General features: G+C 46.1%; 1 protein-coding gene across 1 annotated transcript in view; it reads right to left on the bottom strand.

The window, feature by feature from the left end:
- BLTP2 (bridge-like lipid transfer protein family member 2) overlaps positions 1-19,082 on the bottom strand; it is a 114,983-nt gene that overhangs the window by 48,621 nt on the left and 47,280 nt on the right. Inside the window, exons 16-24 of the mRNA XM_056559095.1 lie at positions 13,484-14,570; positions 9,840-10,031; positions 8,997-9,199; positions 8,789-8,907; positions 3,099-3,319; positions 2,032-2,222; positions 1,833-1,932; positions 1,014-1,195; positions 108-402 (exon numbers count right to left, since the gene is read on the bottom strand). Coding sequence (XP_056415070.1) covers positions 108-402; positions 1,014-1,195; positions 1,833-1,932; positions 2,032-2,222; positions 3,099-3,319; positions 8,789-8,907; positions 8,997-9,199; positions 9,840-10,031; positions 13,484-14,570 — 2,590 coding nt within the window. The remainder of the gene's footprint in view (positions 1-107; positions 403-1,013; positions 1,196-1,832; positions 1,933-2,031; positions 2,223-3,098; positions 3,320-8,788; positions 8,908-8,996; positions 9,200-9,839; positions 10,032-13,483; positions 14,571-19,082) is intronic.

The raw sequence follows: 19,082 nt of genomic DNA, 5'->3' as shown, positions 1-19,082 counted from the left end.
CTTTCTGGCATCAGTTCATTTAAAAAAATAAAAAAATAAAAGTTTTCCACCGGAGCACCCCTTTAAGATTAGTTAAGGAAAAAGCAGAAACCAGCTGCAATTCCCACCTCCTGATGGAGATCTCTCAGCCCGTCCAGTAACAACAGGAGGTGCAACTTTTTTGGGTGGAGGAAAGCTGCGCATGGAGCCTCGTTTTAGTTTTTTAGCTTGCAACTGAGTGTCAATTTTCAGTCCTTTTAAGGCCTCTGTGGAAAGATTACGCTTCAGTATGGCTGCTTTTTTGTAACCATCATACAGTCCAAATGCGATATCTCTATTTAACGTTGTCCATGATGCACGAAGATCAACAAGGTGAAGGCGATGGGTGTAGGTTGGGTTCTCCTCACCAGTGGCAGACAATTCCTGTCAAGTAGTAAAACAAAACTTTGTTTTTAGTTGTACAAATAGTATTTATTTTCCCAAACATATATGTTCATTACTACCTCCCATTACAGGAGCGACCTATATATTAGAGTTTCCCAACCTTCCCAACCTGTCTTTAAAACATACCTGTCATTTCAGGATGCACTGCCCTGTGTGTACATGAGGAGCAGCAATATTTCTGCCAATTTTTCCAGCAGAGTTCTGCTTTGCTGGCTTCAGCTATAATTTGCAGTTCTCGCTAAGCTAGTTGGCAGAGCTCCCTCCTCCCCCCTCCATAGACTTGTATTGGTTTGCCTTGAAGACACCGGACAAACCTGAGCTGATTTTCAGAGTGAAAAGGAGTAAATACTGCCAGTCTGTTTTTTTCTCTGTTCATCTCCTACAAAACAACGGACACCAGACGAAAACCCAACAGACCCAATTAAAAGTCAATGGAACATATTGATGTCTGTTGTGCAACTGACCAGATCAGCTCCATTTTACAGTCCCAAATGGATTCTATGATGGAGAACCCCAAAGGTAGCTAAACGCTAATGTGCACTTAGCCTAAGCTTTCTCACTACCAGTGTTATGCTCTCTTATGTTCTTACCTGCCTTTCATAACTCAGTGAAGAAAGGCTAAGCAGATGGGTTTTCTGCACAAGATTGTCTATCTGGTGGTCTGCGTTTTCATCACAAGCTGAAGCCATCAGATGCACAGTTACTAGGCTCAGTTTGCTGGTCATCTGTGGCACGCTCCATTCTGAGATAAGGCGACGCATTACTGTGCCAGCTGTTAGGAAAAGGTGGAATTACAAAATAGTTGTAAATAAAGTAGTACATGTACTGTTTAATATGCATTGTTTACTCTAGTAAATGAACAGAAGGATGTTAAGTATATCTGACTATCAGCATGCAAACACTACAAAGGAGTGAATCTTCCATAAAAGTAAAGAACTGTCTCCCCTTCCGGGCTAGTATTATGCTTAGACCATTAAAGGGGTTATCCTAAGATTTTAACTTATTTATCCACAGGATAGGTGGGGATCCTACCACTGGCACACCCACCAATCACAAGAATGGGAAGTCTCTTGTACACTCTTGCACACTCCTGCCTCATTCACTCCTTATTGGACTACAAAAGAAAACTGAGTACATCACCGTGCATACATGCTTGACTGCAACGACATTCACTTGGTGGACATGGAATGCCTGAACTCATTATTGGTGAGGGTCACTGGAATAACTTCTTTGTCATCCGGGGTTTGTTCATAAGGAAAAGCTATGCGTTTTCTCTACACTTGTGGCGTGTGTTCTCTTAGATATTGTAAGGTTTGTTTCATTTTAGTCTAATATTTTAGTAAAGTAATATTCTCTGTTCTTAAATGTATTAGGAGTGGTTTGATGTTAATATTGACACTGTTACTTACCTTGTGGGATAAGCCTTTGCACTCCACGGGTAAAGATTTCACCCTGGCTGCACTCAACTTGAATTCCACGCTGCTGTGCAAATGATGCCCAGTAGTGGATCTAAAAACAGGGCAATAAAACAGCAATTGTCATGTATGGATATTATTTGTATTTTTTTGTATTTTTAAATAAAGAGTTCAATTGATCCAGACTACTCACCTGCAGTTGTGGAAATAAGGCGGTGTATGAAAGCTGCTTATAGTGCTGACCCAGCTTCTTTTTCCCAGGCTTCAAGTTATTAAAAAGCTTTCCACGGCAGATAGGGCGACTCACACTGCTCCATGTTGCCCAAAAATTCTGCATCCAGCGTAAGGTACTGCTATAAACCAAGATGCGAGGCTGGCAGACTTCTGAGTAGAAAACAATATTCATCAATTTGTTAAATTCTTAGAAAATGCTGATTCTTCTCATGTCAAGCAAAGCTTTTCAAAGGCATCTTTACCAAGCCAACCAGAACACTACTCTGTACGAATGAGGTGCAAAAATGCCCAACGCTGTCTACACATGGACATCTCTGATATCTCTAGTCCTATTGGAAGGCTCAATAATGGGTCAATCTTTACTTACAGGGTGGCAACCTTTAGAGAGTTTTTCTCCTGCTGGAGGATAGCAAATTTGTACTATTCGGAAATGAAAAAGTCAGGGACATTAATTTCTGTTTTGTTAAAATATTTCACATGTTTTGTGTGAGGTATCTGCTCACTGGCCGGACTGTTTTGCTACAATCATATCATTACAAGAGATATCCCATGAAAAACTTTTATAATCTATCCACAACAAAAAATAAAATGGAATTCCAAAGGATACTGAATGGTAATGCATGTGCATTGCCAATCCATTCGAAAACTATGGAACAATATTTAAGTACAGCCCTCAGCTATCTTCAACAGTCCCATACACACTGAAGAGTTGCAGGGCACATGCATGATCACCGCTCCATTTAAACTATCCTGGAACATAATGTTCTGGATCACTGTTCTATTGATCAGTTAGGTTCCTGTGGATAAATTATGCCTCTTTTGTAGTATAACATCTTTAGGTGCACCTGTCACCAGTATTTGTCCTGCAGATTTGTCACAAATGCCCTAGATGGAAATATCCCTTTATTTAAGGTGTAACTATTATTTCCCGCAGATTCTGTAACGTGACAGGGAGTGCTGCACCTTAGGAAACCCTACTTGTGTTCAGAATGAAAAGTTTTCATTAGAAGTTGATATGTTACTTACCAGCATGGGACTGGGTTAAATCCATTTTGATTGAAAGTATGAGGTTCTCAGAGCGGAAGGCACGATAAGAATCATGAGGCTGAATGGCAGAGAATTCTGCAATGCTGTCAGGGGAGCGAAGTGCTACACTATGGTGATCATGTGGGTTTCCATGGCACAGCCACTGCATATCGAAGATCATACAGAGGTCGGGCAAGTGAAGGAAACAGCAATCATCATACCTACAGATTATAAAACACGTTTTCTGTTAAACTGCTGACTCACCTCAAGTTTATTACACATCTATACAGATATTCAATGTGTGTGTGTGTATGTGTATGTATGCTCCAGCATCACTTCCATATGGCTGAAGATATTGCCATGAAACTTGGTACACGTTACTTATACTGTATGTCAATAAAAAATTAAAAAATTAAAAAATTAAAATTAAAAAATAAAAAATTAACCCTTACCCACCCCCATTTGTGAGGGTCAGGTTTTTGTTTAAAGTCCAATACAAGTCTATGGGAAATATATTTTACTGCATAACTTCCAAACGACTGGAGATATTTAGATAACACTTGGTCACATGTTACTTATATGTCAACTTAAAGGCCATCTGTGGCCAAAAACAACTTATCCCCTATCCGCAGGATAAGGGATAAGTGTTTGATTGCAGGGGGTCCGAACGCTGGGACCACCCGCAATCTCCTGCACAGATGGGTATATGCCAAGATGGGTATATGCTCTAGCCACTAGGAGGCGCTGACACTAGGAAAAAAAAGTTGGCTCCTCCCTGGCAGGATATACCCGCCCAACCGGAAAGGAATATCTGGACAAAAAAAGAAATGGGTGGGTGTGGTTACGAGAAAGAGATTTTACGGTAAGTAAAAAAAATTAACTTTTTCTCGTCGTTCTTCAGTGGGGGACACCTATACTGATGGGACATACCAAAGCAGTTCCCTAGGGTGGGAAGAACAACCACTAGTGAAAGGGGATCAGTCCCGAGACTGAACCTACTAGTCCGTATGGCCTGAGTACATGGAGATGGACTTGGATGTCAAAGGAAGGGACCATGCTTCGCAGAGACTCTAAACCTAGATCACATTGAGAGACAAGAAAAAAAGGTTGACTAGGAAGCAAGATGGGCCATCCTGGAAGGAAGTAGGAAAACAACTCCAAGGAACACAGAACCTGTTGGAAAAATGGAAAAGGGCACAACAAGAGAGCCCCACCAGAGTCTATCGATTCAAGAGAACATGGCGTAAAAACGCCAGGGAGAGCAGTGGACACCTGGACAGAAGGCAAGCACAGAAGGTGGAGACCAGAAAACCACTGGAAAAAAGAAAGACAGCAACCGGCTCAAGAAAGGCTTCGTACAGAAGATCGATGAACTGAACATCTGCAGACCCAAAACCCCCATCCAGGGGCGCATAACAAGCCCCCGGGAAGCAAAATAGCTTGACTGGTGTAATACGGAAGACTGAAACGCCCTCCATCTTGAGAGAGCATGGACCCTGATGGAGATGACGGAAGGTACTAACTGCCAAAAAAAGGAAGGGAACGTCCAGAAAAGGGGCATCCCCTGACACAGTAACCATAGGCCCCGAAACTGGAGGTCCCTAGGTCTCCTGAAAGACGGACATAGAAGAATAAACGGCCAAAGAAGGAGCGGAAAACCCTGAAAAGGAGCATCCCGGAACACCGGAGCGGCCGACATGGGAAAAAGGAGGTTTCTCAGTCTCCTGGAACACTTACATCTGAAGGGTAAGGAAAGCCAACGTCCGCAAAATGCTCCAAGTGACAAACTTCCATGTGGAGACAAGAAGAAGTGCGGCACTGAGTGACCGCCCCACAAATGGGAACGCGGAGAAGTCTGGGCAAGATCCCTGAACCTGCCTGAGACCTCAACCATCACTAAGGTCCAAGACTCAGGAGGGCCGACCTAGAAAAGAAGGCACGCCACAGCATCCCAGGATAGTGTCCAAGACAAGGAGACCAACCAGTCCTGGGCCCCAGCGGTCCAAGCGGACCCGAGCACACTGAAGCAACAACCGTTCAGGACGGGAACGGAGGTGGAAACCTGGCTGGGACACCCAGGCTCTGAACACAGGATGGTTACTACAGAAGACCGTGGTGTCCATGTAATGCAACTGACACCGTCAAGGGAAGGAGGAGCACACCCTACCAGCGAGAATGTGCCAAGGGGGAAGGACAGCAATGGCAGGACCCAAACAACAGATGGTGGCTTGAATGGCTGTCACCGAGCTGTACATGAGTGAATAAACCCTCCTACAGAGGAGAGTGCCATGGCTGCATAAACAGCAGTAGATAACTAAAAAACAGGAAGAGAGCCAGGCTGCAATAGTGGGCAGTAAGCACACAGGCCGACAGTAAAAAGCTCTTCTGAATGCTTTCAGCGAAAAACAAGGGCCCAGTCTGATACCCCACCTATATAGTGGGAAGAGAGAGATGGCTCCATCTCGGCAGTAGAAAGTGCCCAGCTAAATAATCCCCCCTAGTGGAGGGGAAAAAAGGGGTGGTAGGCATGAAACTCAGGCACTGACCATGCCAAACCCCCTGATTCCCATACCCCCGTGGAAGGGAAATTGTCAAGTGCGCCAGGCACTGTAGGAGCAGGGGAGTTCCATCCTATGGCAACGGGACAAAGTACTGGGCGGACGTAGCCCCTAGGAACTCTGAGAGAACATATCGAAGAGCCAAGTTGTGTCCAAGAGGGATTGGAATCCTGGACACTGGATGCAAGGAAGAAGCACACACATACCCAGCAACCAACAGCTTTGCGAGGAACCACCCCAAGGGGTGAAAACCTTGGGCCCGATGGGCACCAACAGAGCCAGTCTGGTTATGTGTAAGGCAACAGGCGCCTGAAAGCAGGTGCTGCTGTTGCTGTGAAAGGCCATGGAACCTGAAGGAAACGTCCACATCCCATCTCCTAATGGTGCCACACACCAGAACTGCTGCCACAGATGCAAGAGATGAAGGAGGTATGTGGGACAGGAAACAAGCATACATAGTCTGAAAAGAAAGTCACCAGGCTGCAGTAGCGGGAGTGGCAGGAAAGGGGGAGGTGATCTGGTGGATAAGAAACCATGTAGACACAGTCTGGCTATATGGCATAGGGACCATGGCCACACTGGGTCCCGCATTCAGAGCCACACATGCAGGACCCGCTATGAGAGCGGCAGGCATGTAGAGAGGGACCTGGTAAAGCAGGGAACCCTGCGGTCCAGTATGTGGTGTATTGTATAAGGCACATGGTGCAACATGGGGTGACTCACTCAGAACTACACCTCGGCAGTGGGTTACCTGAACGTCCAATCTCGCAGTGGAAAATGTATGATAGATGACCTGACGTAGCAGCAAATCATGCAGACAACCGTCTGGCTGACTGGTAAAGGATTCTTGAATGCACAGGGTCACTCCTTCGAACCCTCCCACAAAAAGTGGGGTACCGGAGTGCGGCCGAGCTAAAGGGCGACCTGGTGGTGCCAGACCCAGCAGACGAAGTCTGGCTGACTGGCATCAGTCCCGTGTAACTGCAGGGAATTCCTCACACTGGCAGTGAGGTACGGGAACCTGGCCATGCCTGCGGTAGCCCTGAGATGGGGGCCCGATGGCGGCGGAAACCGTGCAGACAACAGTCTGGCTGAACAAGAACACTTCCAGGCATGTCGAAAAGGGGGCGACAGCCAGATAGGCAACCACTGTGCCCTTCTGTCTCATGTGGGAGGGAGGGGAGGCCTAGGAGCCATGGATAGTATCTCCACTGCCCTGAGGACGGGGGAGGCTGCGGAGCAGATATTAAACTGAAAAGGACAGATATTACAGGCCTGTAATACTTAATGGATATCACAAGAGGGACCCATAGAAATTGAGGGCACAATTCAAAGAATGACCACAGGAGGACACCTGAGTGACAGCAGTGGAGAGGAACTTTTTTATTTATTTTTTATTTTAGTGAAATAAATATATCGGGGAGGAAGAGTGGAGAGCAGGTCGCCCCCGCGTAACCTCTGCCCGCAGGAACCCCTCTGCATGAAGGGCTAGGATGCCCACAGCAGGAACAGAACATATGCGGACAGTCCCTGTAAAGGCGGCGGGATGAAACGGGAAGGACCCTTGCAGTGCGCAAACCTGGAGAGGAGGAGCATCCTGACCTCCCGGTTCGCGTGCTGGCTCAGGGGGAGAAGAGGGACAGAGCTACGAGCATATGCTAGGAGCTAGGGGAGAGCTAGAATATAGAAACTTGCCAAGAGCCAGGGATGCAGCAGAAGCTGCATGAATAAAATAGCAGTGTTAACCTCAAACTGCCCGGACCCCCACCCTAGGTCACATAAACAGCCCCAGAAACTGGGCTACTACTGCTTGTTTGTCGGGGGGGGGGGGGGGGGTGTAGGGGGGCATACTCACTTCAGTTGCCACATACTCACCCCTTGACAGCTTCAGCCAGCATTTAGGCCACGCTGCGCTATACCAAGCTAAGATAGTGAGGCGAGCAGGGGGACCCGGACCCAGGGTACAACCTCCAGACATTGGCGATAAGGGGTTGACGGCCCACACACTTATCTTCCGTGCCCCTTTGTCGCATATGGGGGAACAGGTGGCACCATGCTCCTGAATCCCCACCTGAAAAAGGGAAACAAAAGGGAGATAAGAACCTAACTAAACAGCCCTTACTAGAAAATAATCTAAAAGGGAGCAGGTCTGGGGAGCTCCCCGACCTGTGTCTTGCCTCCTACTGACACTAGCTAAAACTGATTACCTCCCTTCCAGCGGGCGGGTATATCCTGCCATGGAAGGAGTCGACTTTTTTTTTTTTTTTTTAGAGTGTCAGCGCCTCCTAGTGACAAGAGCACATACCCATCAGTATAGGTGTTTCCTAATGAAGAGCGACCAAGAAAGTTAATTTAACCCTAACCTATCCCCCATTTGAGAGGGTCGGGGCTTTTGTTTAAAGAATGGGAAATGTTTAAAGTCTATGGGAAATGAATGTTCCCGCATAACTTCATACAGCTGGAGATATTTTGATAATACTTGGTACACATATTACTTATATGTCAAATAAAAATATATAATGGTTAAAGTAACCCTAACCGACCCCCTTACATGAAGGATGGGGTTTTCATTTCAAGTCCTATGCAAGTATATGGAACTTCTGTTACCTTCCAGTACCTTACTCTACAAGTTCTGCATCTCCTGGTGAGTGCGTCAGTCCGGCTGGCAAGCCACCACCCCACATGCCACGCTGCATCTCGCTAAGACTCGCCCACCATTTAAGCCATATCCCTTTCATTTTCTACCCTTTTTGTGCATTGGTCTGGCTTGCAAATGACACCTACTCCCACAAAGCCACGCCCCTTCTATTTTCAGCTTACACTATATATTAGGGATATGAGGATGGGATATGGGGTCAGGATATGAGGATGGATATGAAGACAAAAGCTTCCTCCTGCTTTTCCTCCGGATAACGCAGGATACTCAGCTAGTGCTTAATTGTACCACTGAATGAAGTCATATGTTATAGACCACATATATGCCCGTTTGTCAGTATAGGATTTCTTTCCCTATACAAAGGTATTCCTGAAAAGTATATTGTAAGTATATTGAAGTATACATTTTTAATAAAAGTGTGCAAGTGTGACTAGTCTGGAAGAAACTTAAAGGGGAACTGAGCTTCACATACTTACTTGGAAGCTGTGCGTACATTGACATCTAAGTCCCCTTTGAAGATAAACTGCCCAGGATTCCAGGCAAACTTAAGTCTGTTCCACTCCCAGTGCATGTTCTCTGTGGTATTATATGGGTCCTAAAAAAGGAAAAAGAAATTCAATGCATTCATAACATTTTACAAGCACAAAACATTAAAAAAAGATTTGCCTTAGTTGAAACCTTTACCTCAGTTGCCAGTTGATGAAGATTGGCTTGTTCAATGTCCATGCTGAAATGTCCATGAAGCAACAGTCTGCTCTTGTCCCACCATGGGAGTGGAGCACTGGGATCCACAGAAGGTTTGGTAAGAAGGTCCACATACTGTCCTACCAATGTCCAGGCTGGGTCCCAACATGGTCCCCAAACTATGGTGTATAGCTGAATTTCAGCTGCAAAAAAAACCCACAGCCAAATATAACAATCATATTTTTTGCAAAAACAATGTCTATGAAGTAAGAACTCTCCAAGAGGCATTTATGGCACATCCATAGGATATACCATACCTGGCTCAGAGGTGCAGATCTCACCCCCACCTTTTGGATGAATGTGGTTTTACAATCTCTGTTCTTCAAAAGTAATATGTTTATATAGAAGGCAAGCTTAAAAGGGGCTGTCCGGGTAAACTCTACTTCCCAAATTATCAATTGGTCTGGAGAGACAACTGCACACTGTGTGGTCAGGCAAATGTTGACAGCCAAGAAGTATTGTGCACAGGTCCAATATTACAAGCCTTCAGGGCTCTTTAAAAAGGTTTGGTATATTTATGGGACTGTTTCACTACCTTATTTTTCCGGTTTAGCTGCTTGTATCTTATAAACCTTCTCTCACAAAACCTGCTGATCATGTCAAGGCCTTGCCTACACAAATGAGATAAGTCTATTTTTATTCTATGGTACACTGAAAGAAGTGGGCAGCATTGAAGAACATAAAATAAATAAAAAGTGTAAGCTATAGCCAGTGCTCTGCATGTTTTTAGAGTGCAAAAAAAGTGCTGAAAAAGTAAAAAAAAAAACAGTTATAAGCACTTACAGTGAAAGTCATGGAAGAATTTCAGGGGTGGCATGTTCCTCTCCACTGTTGAATCGCCCCATGGAGCCCCTAAATGTACAACTTGCTTTCTGCGAGCGCTGGCTTGTCCAACCTGCTCAGTCCCAAGCAGTCTCCCAGAAAGATGCCAATCCCGGATCTCAAAGAGATATCTAGGATAGTCACGGATGCGCACTGAAATGGAAATATATGGGAAATGTTTTATTTTAATATAAATTGTTTTATTTAATATATATTTTAGTTTTCATTTACATACAGTCTAGATGGTAACAAAAAAAGTTTCAGCCTATGATCTGTATCTACATATTAAAGTAAATCAAAATGGAAAATGTGAGCTGGAAAATATCTGCACCATGGTCCACGGTGAGAGCTATGTTATGGATTCCTACTTAACAGCGGAAAGCAGAATCCACAAAGTTTTATCGCAAAATTGAAGGTGGAGTCTTTATCAAAATATGTGAGTACTAATTTTGCACGTCACTACAAAAAATACTACAAGGCAGAGGAGGAAAAAGCAGGAATTGAGTTGCCTGTGTCGACTCAATTCCTGCTTCTTCCTCCTCTGCCTTGAAGTTGCCTATGTTGTCTCTTGTGTGCGGGAAGGCTGCAGACAGGATCCCCATCGCCTTACCCACATTCCATTGTTGTGTATGTGGCTACACAACCACTTGCGGTAAGCGGTTTTCACTTTTTCCCTTGCCATGTCACAGGCATTCTTTCACCATGGAGCGCCTTCTTTCCCTGTTTAAGATTGCCTGCAGACTACAAAATTGCAGGAATAAGATGGTTATCTTACTGTCACTGGTGGCCAAAAAAGGTAGAGAACCCTTTTGGTGTCCAGGTGACAAAGAAATGAGCCTGGAAAAAGCAAAAATGGCTGTCCATTGTAGCTGACAGACAACCAAAGTTAACAGGAAAATCACTCTGCTTCTTACCCTAACAATAAAGAAAACAGAAACAATGTAGTATACAAGAAAAAATCTCCTTTTCTCGGTCCCTCTTCATTGTAGGACACCTATACTGATGGGACGTACCAAAGCAGTCCCCTAGGGTGGGAATAACAACCACCAGAGAAAGGGAATCAGTCCAAAAACCAAACCCACTCGACAGTAAAACCTGCGGATGAGATCGGGGGCAAGAGACAACCGAGGCACAGAAACTGAGCTCCAGAAACATCCCCCGTACATGAAGATGGACTAGGATGTCAAAAGGAAGAGACTGTCCATTGCAGAGACTCTAAACCTCCGGTCCAGATAGAGAGCCAAGAAATGGGCGACTAGGAAGCAAAATGGGCTGGAACCATCCCGGAAGGAGGTAGGAAATCAACTCCAAGGAACGCAGAACCAGACAGAGGGCTAGCACGGCTGGAAAACAAAAATGGAAAAGGGGCACAACAAGAGAACCCCATCCAAAGTCAACCGACTCAAGAGAACACGACAGAAAAATGCCAGGGTGAGCAACATACGCCTAAGCAGAAGGCGAGCACAGAAGGTGGAGACCACCCCGGCCAGTGATACGCTGAGCCCACTGTCATGTAAGAAGCTCTGGCCGGCTTCTTACATGACAGTGGACTCAGCCTATCAGTGGCCAGGGCGGGACATCGCTCCGGCCGGTGATAGACTGACGGCGGTCCGGCGTTCCAGTCCCCAGCGTGTGGCCGACGTAGGTGAGTTTAAAGTTTATTTTCTGTATCTTTTGCAGCCCGGGTCTATGGATACAGGGTACAGCAGTGGTCTCCAACCTGCGGACCTCCAGCTGTTGCAAAACCACAACTCCCAACATGTCCGGACAGCCGTCAGTATAGAGTTCCAGCGCTAGCGGCTCCCAACAAAGAGGAGGTGGGCAGTGCTTGAAGGTGACATCTGTGAGAAGTACCCCGCTGGGCTGATCATTAATTGGGGGGGCAGAACAGCGCTGGCGGGTCACCTAGGATTAGTTCCACGATGTGGGGACAGCGCTGCGCTGATAGAACATTCCCGAGGGGGAGGGGCCCAACCGGTATTGTGGTATGGGGGAAAATTCATATCGTGCAGCCCAAAAAATTTGGTATTCGGTATGAACCAGTATACCGCCCAGCCCTACGGCAGCCTGTGGAGGAGGGATAGATTGCATGCACACTCCAAGCACACTCCCTTGATGGGTGCCCAATGGACATGAGGAGGAACCACGAAAGCGTCCTTGGCGTCCACCAGGAAAGACAATGCGAGTGCCATCCACTGAAGAGGACGTGCCGCTGGTGACTTACCATGCGCACGCGTCCTCCTCGATGCTCCGCTCTGCTTTTTTCCTATGGGCGCACACATGGGATGTCAGTGACGTCCCTGCGTGCGCTACCTCCCGGCAGCCCCTGCGTTTTTAAAGTTAACGCTGGGGCCACCGCAGAGAGGTAACCACCGGGACATCCTTGTGTCCTGAAAATATTTTTCGGGACACAGGGATGTCCAGAATGTGACGGGGGCTGCGAGCTGTGTCGGCCGCCCGGCACCCCTGTTGCTATGGCGCCCTGTGCGGCCGCACAGCTCGCACACCCGAAAGGCCGGCCCTGCAGGTACCCAGCACATACTTTAAAAAGTATCCTATTGGCATACACTGGTCAGTGGGACTTTTTTTTTTTCTAGATTTACTATAGAGAGGTTGTTCGCTTTTTTCAATGACTACCAGAACATTTATGAATTCAGAAATCTTTGTTATATTAGCAGTGTCAGATACTTAATGCAATGTATTTACAGTTAACTTATCCATTCAAATACAAAATGTATATCTCTTAGCTTGAGGTTAAGCCAGTGCACATCTATTACTAAATAGTGCAGTTGTTTTTGCTAATTTATGTAGGTGCCCATTACGTTTTTTTTGTATTAAAGAATTACTATCATTTGAAAACAAACAAGAAAAAAACCTCTGACATGTCAAAGTTTTTGGTTCGTCTGGGCTTGGGCGCTGAGACAACCACCAATCACTAGACAGAATAGGGAGGAGCATGTGGTTAAACGCTTTATTCTTTGCTGTCTACTCGCTGCAGGAGACGGGCTTAATAGACTTTCTACAGAACCTGTCTCCTGTAGCAAGGCTACTGCGGGAAATGCAAGCACTCACATGTAATGAACTCACATGTGCCTTAAACTTCAGCGTATTTTTTTTAGACTAGGGCTATATGGTGACTTTGGCCACAACATGGGTCTTGCAGCCAAAGATTGCTGTGCTATACTATATGGATCATACTGCATCACAGATAATTCAAGGGAATGGAATCATGTTGCAACTCGTAAGTGGCCACAATATTTGTAAGCCAAAACCAGGAGTTCTGCATAAACAAAGCAAAGTATAATGGAAAGATTTGCACCTTTTCCGTGATCTGGCTCCAGTTCTGGCTTTGGTTTATAAATACTGATGCAAAATACTGACCCCTCCAAGGTCTCAACATGAGTTTTTTTTCCCCAAAATGTTAGCTATACAAATAATAGCTTCAACCCAATCTGTACAATCAAATATTTTTATAACACTATAAAGTATGTCAATAGTCAATGTAAAAATTGAACTCTATATGCTAGGATATTCTGTATTATGTAGTAAGCAGTTTTGGTAAAATGTTTAAAAGCCAAATCCTAACCATTAAGGGGGGAACTTACCATAAAATGTTTTGAGAGAGCACTTCATCATGCGGCACCACTGGATCACAAGGGGTAGCCCCTCAGGCGGGAAAGGACTGATGCTGTCAATGTCCCTCATATTCTCCAACACTTTGTCCAGCCCATGCAGAGTCTCATCTGCTAAGGCCACTATTTCAAGATCTGACATAGTCCAGGTTAGAATAGACTTCCGCATGGGAGTATTGCTGTAAAGGCGACGGGAGCGCTGGATGTAGATTTCTATGTTCTTCTTTTCCAAGGAGGTGTAAAGCTCTTCAATTTTTCGGGCTGGCAATAATTCCCCATGTTGTTTGCGCAAAGCAGCAACCTTGTCATCGAGCAGTCTTAACCTCTTGGCACTCTCCTTGCTCTCATCTTTCATTAGCTCATAATTATCTCTTAATTTCACCTCAAAGACATCATCCAAGAATGCAAATGAAAACTGTTTAACTTTTAGTACAAGGTCTGGAGGAAGTGGCTCCGGCTGAGTCCTTGGAGAACGATGGAGACCTTTCAGCCACTTCTGCACCCCTATTGCCTCATCAAGTATACAGGAAAAGTCATATCCATGAGGAAACTCAATGGAAACACTGGTAATATACAGAACCCATGCAGGGTTCCTCTCGGTGCCAAGAGAGCTAAATTGGCTTCGATGTAACAACATCTCCTCCAATTCAGGTATTCTCTGTGCCTCAACCTCTTTAAACAGAAAGATATTGTGGCCATCGGCATTGACTGTTACTTCAGGAGATTGCAGTTGATAGGAGCCTCCATGCTGATTGAGCCAGATCTTGTGAGCTGTGAATAGGAAATAATTCTCCTTGCAAACAGCAGTATGTAGCTTCACTGAACTCAACTCAACTGTTATCTGCATCCCCTTCCGATGAAGGCCTGGACTTTCTACAACTGGATTTTGTGACTGCTGAGGTGAACACTCGTCTGAAAAATGTCTGACAGACAACTGAGCTCTCCTGTCTAAGGTTGTGATCAGCAGATCCCTGCTCTGCAGAGCAGACAATGTGTGCTGATACAAATACATGTGATCCCAAGGACTCCAGTGCAAGACCAGCTCCTCCTGACACTGCACCTGTAAATGGCAGGAAATATAAATGATTAGCATTCTTGTTTTTCACATACTAACTCAAATAATAAGGCCAGAATTACACAGTTTTTGAGCCAAAGACAGAAGTGGATTCAATGTGGATCCAGTAGAGTAAAAGTCATTATTTTATATTTCACATATATTTCACGCTTTGGCTAAAAAAAAAAAAAAACAACTGCATTACACTGCACTGCAGGTGCGAATGCAGCCTAGGTAAAATGTTACATTACAATGTATATACTGTATAATTCACTGTAGTGCCTCCCAGACCTAGTTTGGGGGTTGAACAGCACTAAGTAGTCACTAACATTGTCCTTAAAGTATTAGTCCCCCTTCGCTGGGGCAGCAGGACACAATCAAACTTCACAGAAAATCTTGGAGGCTGATAATTGCTCTGAGACTCGTGTTCAGACGGATTCCCGGAAGTCATATGCTGGAGGTCTCACAGACTAGCCCGGGAAGTTTAAATGTGTCCTGCAGCCCTTTAAAGAGGTCCTGTCAGCCCTCCTGACACACCTGATTTAGTACTCGTTCCTAATGAAATAACTATTCAGGAGTATTAGAATTCAGCATTGGCCAATTTTTCTGCTGTTGCTTCAGGAAACCCATGAAGGAATTGACAACTGGGTGTTCCATTCCTTTTGCAACGAAAAGGTGTTGTCCTAGACAGTCTTACACCATGTGCGCTGACAGGACAGTAACATTTGTAAAATGTAAAAAAAATTATAATACTGTTTTATGAGGAATGCAATACTTTAAAAACAGACAGTTCTGGAGAAGCAGCAGGTCCTCTTTAATGGCAGCTCTTACATGTACAGATAAAAAAAATGTCTCTTATGACAGAAGCACTTTAAAGGACACATTCATAATCTGTTCTGTTTTGTTATAAGGTTGATGAAAGTATTGGTGGGAGTCTCGGAGGGAAGACACCCTAACAAACTATAGAACAGCTGCCTATCAGTAAATATGGGGTTTTCAGCTCCTGGACCTTTAGTGAAACTATATTAGGACACACGAAAAGAAAGATTTTGCTTGTAATAGTCATAATACATGGTAAGTCTGCAGAATAATATTTAAAAAAAAGGCCATTGTGCATAAAAGCTTTACAGCTTCTCTAAAAACAATTGAGCAATAACTTGTGTAAATGTGTTAAAAGTGTAAATGCAGGCATCGAGAAGAAACAATGCAAAAGTGATGCTTGACAATACATGCTGTCAAAAAGGAGATTTTTTTTTGTACTCACCGTAAAATCTCTTTCTCGCAGCCTTCATTGGGGGACACCTATACTGATGGGTATATGCTCTTGCCACTAGGAGGCGCTGACACTACATAGAAAAAAAAAGTTGGCTCCTCCCTGGAAGGATATACCCGCCCACTGAAAGTGAGGTAATCAGTTTTGTCACAAAGCAGTAGGAGAAGCCAACAAAGAAATACGTCCAAAGGACCCTATAAAAGAATCCCGGATAAAAATCCAATAACCGGAAAAGACTATCTGGACAAAAATTGAAAAAAATGGGTGGGTGCGGTGTCCCCCCCAATGAAGGAAGCAGGAACACAACACCAAGGAACACAGAACCAGATAGAGGGCTAGCCCGGCTGGAAGACAAAAATGGAAAAGGGAACAACAAGAGAGCCCCATCCAGAGTCAACCGATTCAAGAGAACATGGCAGAAAAAAACACCAGGGAGAGCAGTGGACGCCTGAGCAGAAGGCAAGCACAGACGTGGAGACCAGAAAAACACTGAGAAAAAGGAAAGACAGAAACACGCTCTAGAGAGGTCTGGCAGATAAGATCAATGACCTCAAAGTCCGCTGACCCAAAAACCCCTATCCCAGGGGTCCGACGTGAGCACCCGGGAGGCGAAATGTGCTTGACTGTCAGAATCCGGATGACCGGAACGCCTTTCAGCCCGGGAGTACATGGACCACAAAAGGAGGAGACAGAAGGAAGAACGGACAAAAAAGTAGAGCGACAGACATGGGAAGTGGAGGTTCCTGAGTCTCCTGAAAGACTTACACCTGAAGGGTAAGTAAACTCAAGGTTCACAAAATGCTCCGGATGACAAACTTCCGTGACGAGACAGAAGAAGTGTGGAACAGAAAAAACACTCCACAAACGGGATTGCGAAGTCAGTCTGGGCAGGATTGCTACACGTGCCCGAGACCTTAACCATCACTAAGGCCCAAGAACCAGGAGGGCCGACCTAGAAAAGAAGGCACACCACAGCATCCTGGGATAGTGTCCAAGACAAGGAGACTAACCGGCCTTGGACCCAATGTGGTCCGAGCGGACCAGAGCACTCCGAGGCAACATCCCCAGGACAGGAATGGAGGGGGAACAACAGGTAACCCAGCAGGGCACAGAAGGGGTATCCCAGAGACAGTGGTGCCAGGCTATGAGAAATATTTTATGGCGAGTACAAATAAAAATCTCCTTTTCTCGGTCGCTCTTCATTGGGGGACACCTATACTGATGGGACGTACCAAAGCAGTCCCCTGGGAGGGAAAAACAACCACTAGCGAAAGGGGAGCAGTCCCGAGACTGAACCCACTCGACCGTAAGGCCTGCGGACAAGACCCCAGGCCAGAGACAACCGAAACTGAGATCCCCCATCCATGTATATGGATTAGGACACCAAGGAAGAGATCGTGCTTAGCAGAGACTCTAAACCTACGTCCATACAGAGAGACAAGAAAAGGTTGACTAGGAAGCCAGATGTGCCGGAACCACCCTGAAGGAAGCAGGAACACAACGCCAAGGAACACAGAACCAGACAGAAGGGGAGGATGAACACACCCTCCAGGGAGATTGCGCCGAGGTAGGAGGAGAGCAACAGAAGGACCCCAACAACAGACAGTGTCGTCGAGCCATACATGAGTGTATAAACTCTGCCAACAGAGGAGAGTGTCAAGGCTGCATAAGCAGCAGTAGACATCCAAGAAACCGGAAGAGTGCCAGGCTGCAATAGTGGGCAAAAACACACAAGTATAGCAGTAAAAAGCTCATCTGAATGCTCACAGCCAAAAAAACAAGGGCCCAGCCCAATAGCCCACCTGAATAGTGGGAAGAGAGAAGGCTCCATCTTGGTAGTACAAAGCGCTCAGCTAAATAGTCCCCCTAGATGAGGGGAAAACAAGGGATGGTCAAGAGGAAACCCCTGAGGAAGGGAGAAAGAGTGCACTGTAGGAGCAGAGAAATGCTGTCCAACGGCAACGGAACAAAGTACTGGGTGTGCGGAGCTCCCAGGAACTCTGCTACAACACAACGAGGTATGGAGGAGCCAATGTGCATCCCCAGAGGGATCGGAATCCTGACCCCTGCTGCTGGGCAAAGATACAAAGACGTGACTACGAATGCAAGTAAGGAGCACACACAGATACAAAGCAACCAACAGCATTGAGAGGGAAACTCCATTAGGGTGAAACCCTGGACCAGATGGACACCAACGGAGTCAACCCGGTCGAGTCTAAGGCAACAGAGAAGGCGCCTGAGCCACCCTGTCCAGGAACTCAGGAAGATACCTGAAGACATCAGGCCCATGCCAGCACAAGTGTGCTCAACCGCCACAGACCTGCGGAAACAAGATCACAGGAAGGCCCGAGGCACACCCCACTGACAGAAGGGAAGGTGGGTTATACACGTGCAGGCCACTGACAGAAGGGAAGGTGGGTTATACACGTGCAGGGGGGGCTTTAGCAGATGTAGGGACACTGACATTTCCAATGAACATACATAGAGACTCTACGTGAAGCTTCACATGGAAGTGAGTCACCGGATTGCAGTCGCGGGAGCTGCAAAAATGGGTGAGGAGACCAGGAGAAGCAGAAAGCCATGCAGACACAGAGTGGCTATCTGGCATGGAAACCATGGCCACACCAGGTCCCGCCTTCAGAAAAACACACAAAAAGTGGGCCACCAGCCTTAAGCTATGAAAGTGGCAGGCATGTGGAGAGGGACCTGGTAAAGTAGGGAACTCCACAAACCAGCATATGGCACATTGCAGAGGGCTATGGAGCAACATGGGGAGACCCACTTGGAACTACGTCCAGGCAGTGGGTTACCTGCACGTCCGCACCCAGTGGGAAGTGTATGGTAGTTGATCCGACGTAGCAGTAAACTACGAAGACAGACGTCCGGCTGACAGGTGGAGGATTCCTGAGCACAAAGGAAAGCTCCTTCGAACCCTCCCCATAGACAGTGGGGCACAGGAGTGCGGCCAAACTTATGGGCGACCCGGTGGTTTAGGAGACCATGCAGACTAATGACTGGCTGACTGGCAGCAGACCGTTGTGCCTGCAGGAATCCTCTGACAGAGTCCTTACACCAACAGTGAGGTACGGGAAGCCACAGCTATGCACACGGCAGCCCAGAGATGGGAGACAGACAGCAGCAGAAACTGTGCAGACAACAGTCTGGCGTAATGAGTGACCCTCCAGGTGCTGGTGATAAGGAGGGGACACAGTCAGATAGCAATAACTGTGCCCCTTTGACACATG

This window comes from Hyla sarda, chromosome 2 (assembly GCF_029499605.1).
Source record: "Hyla sarda isolate aHylSar1 chromosome 2, aHylSar1.hap1, whole genome shotgun sequence".
NCBI classification, from domain to species: domain Eukaryota; kingdom Metazoa; phylum Chordata; class Amphibia; order Anura; family Hylidae; genus Hyla; species Hyla sarda.
The sequence above is the reverse complement of the archived record's forward strand: the minus strand, read 5'-3'. Positions and strand labels throughout refer to the sequence as shown.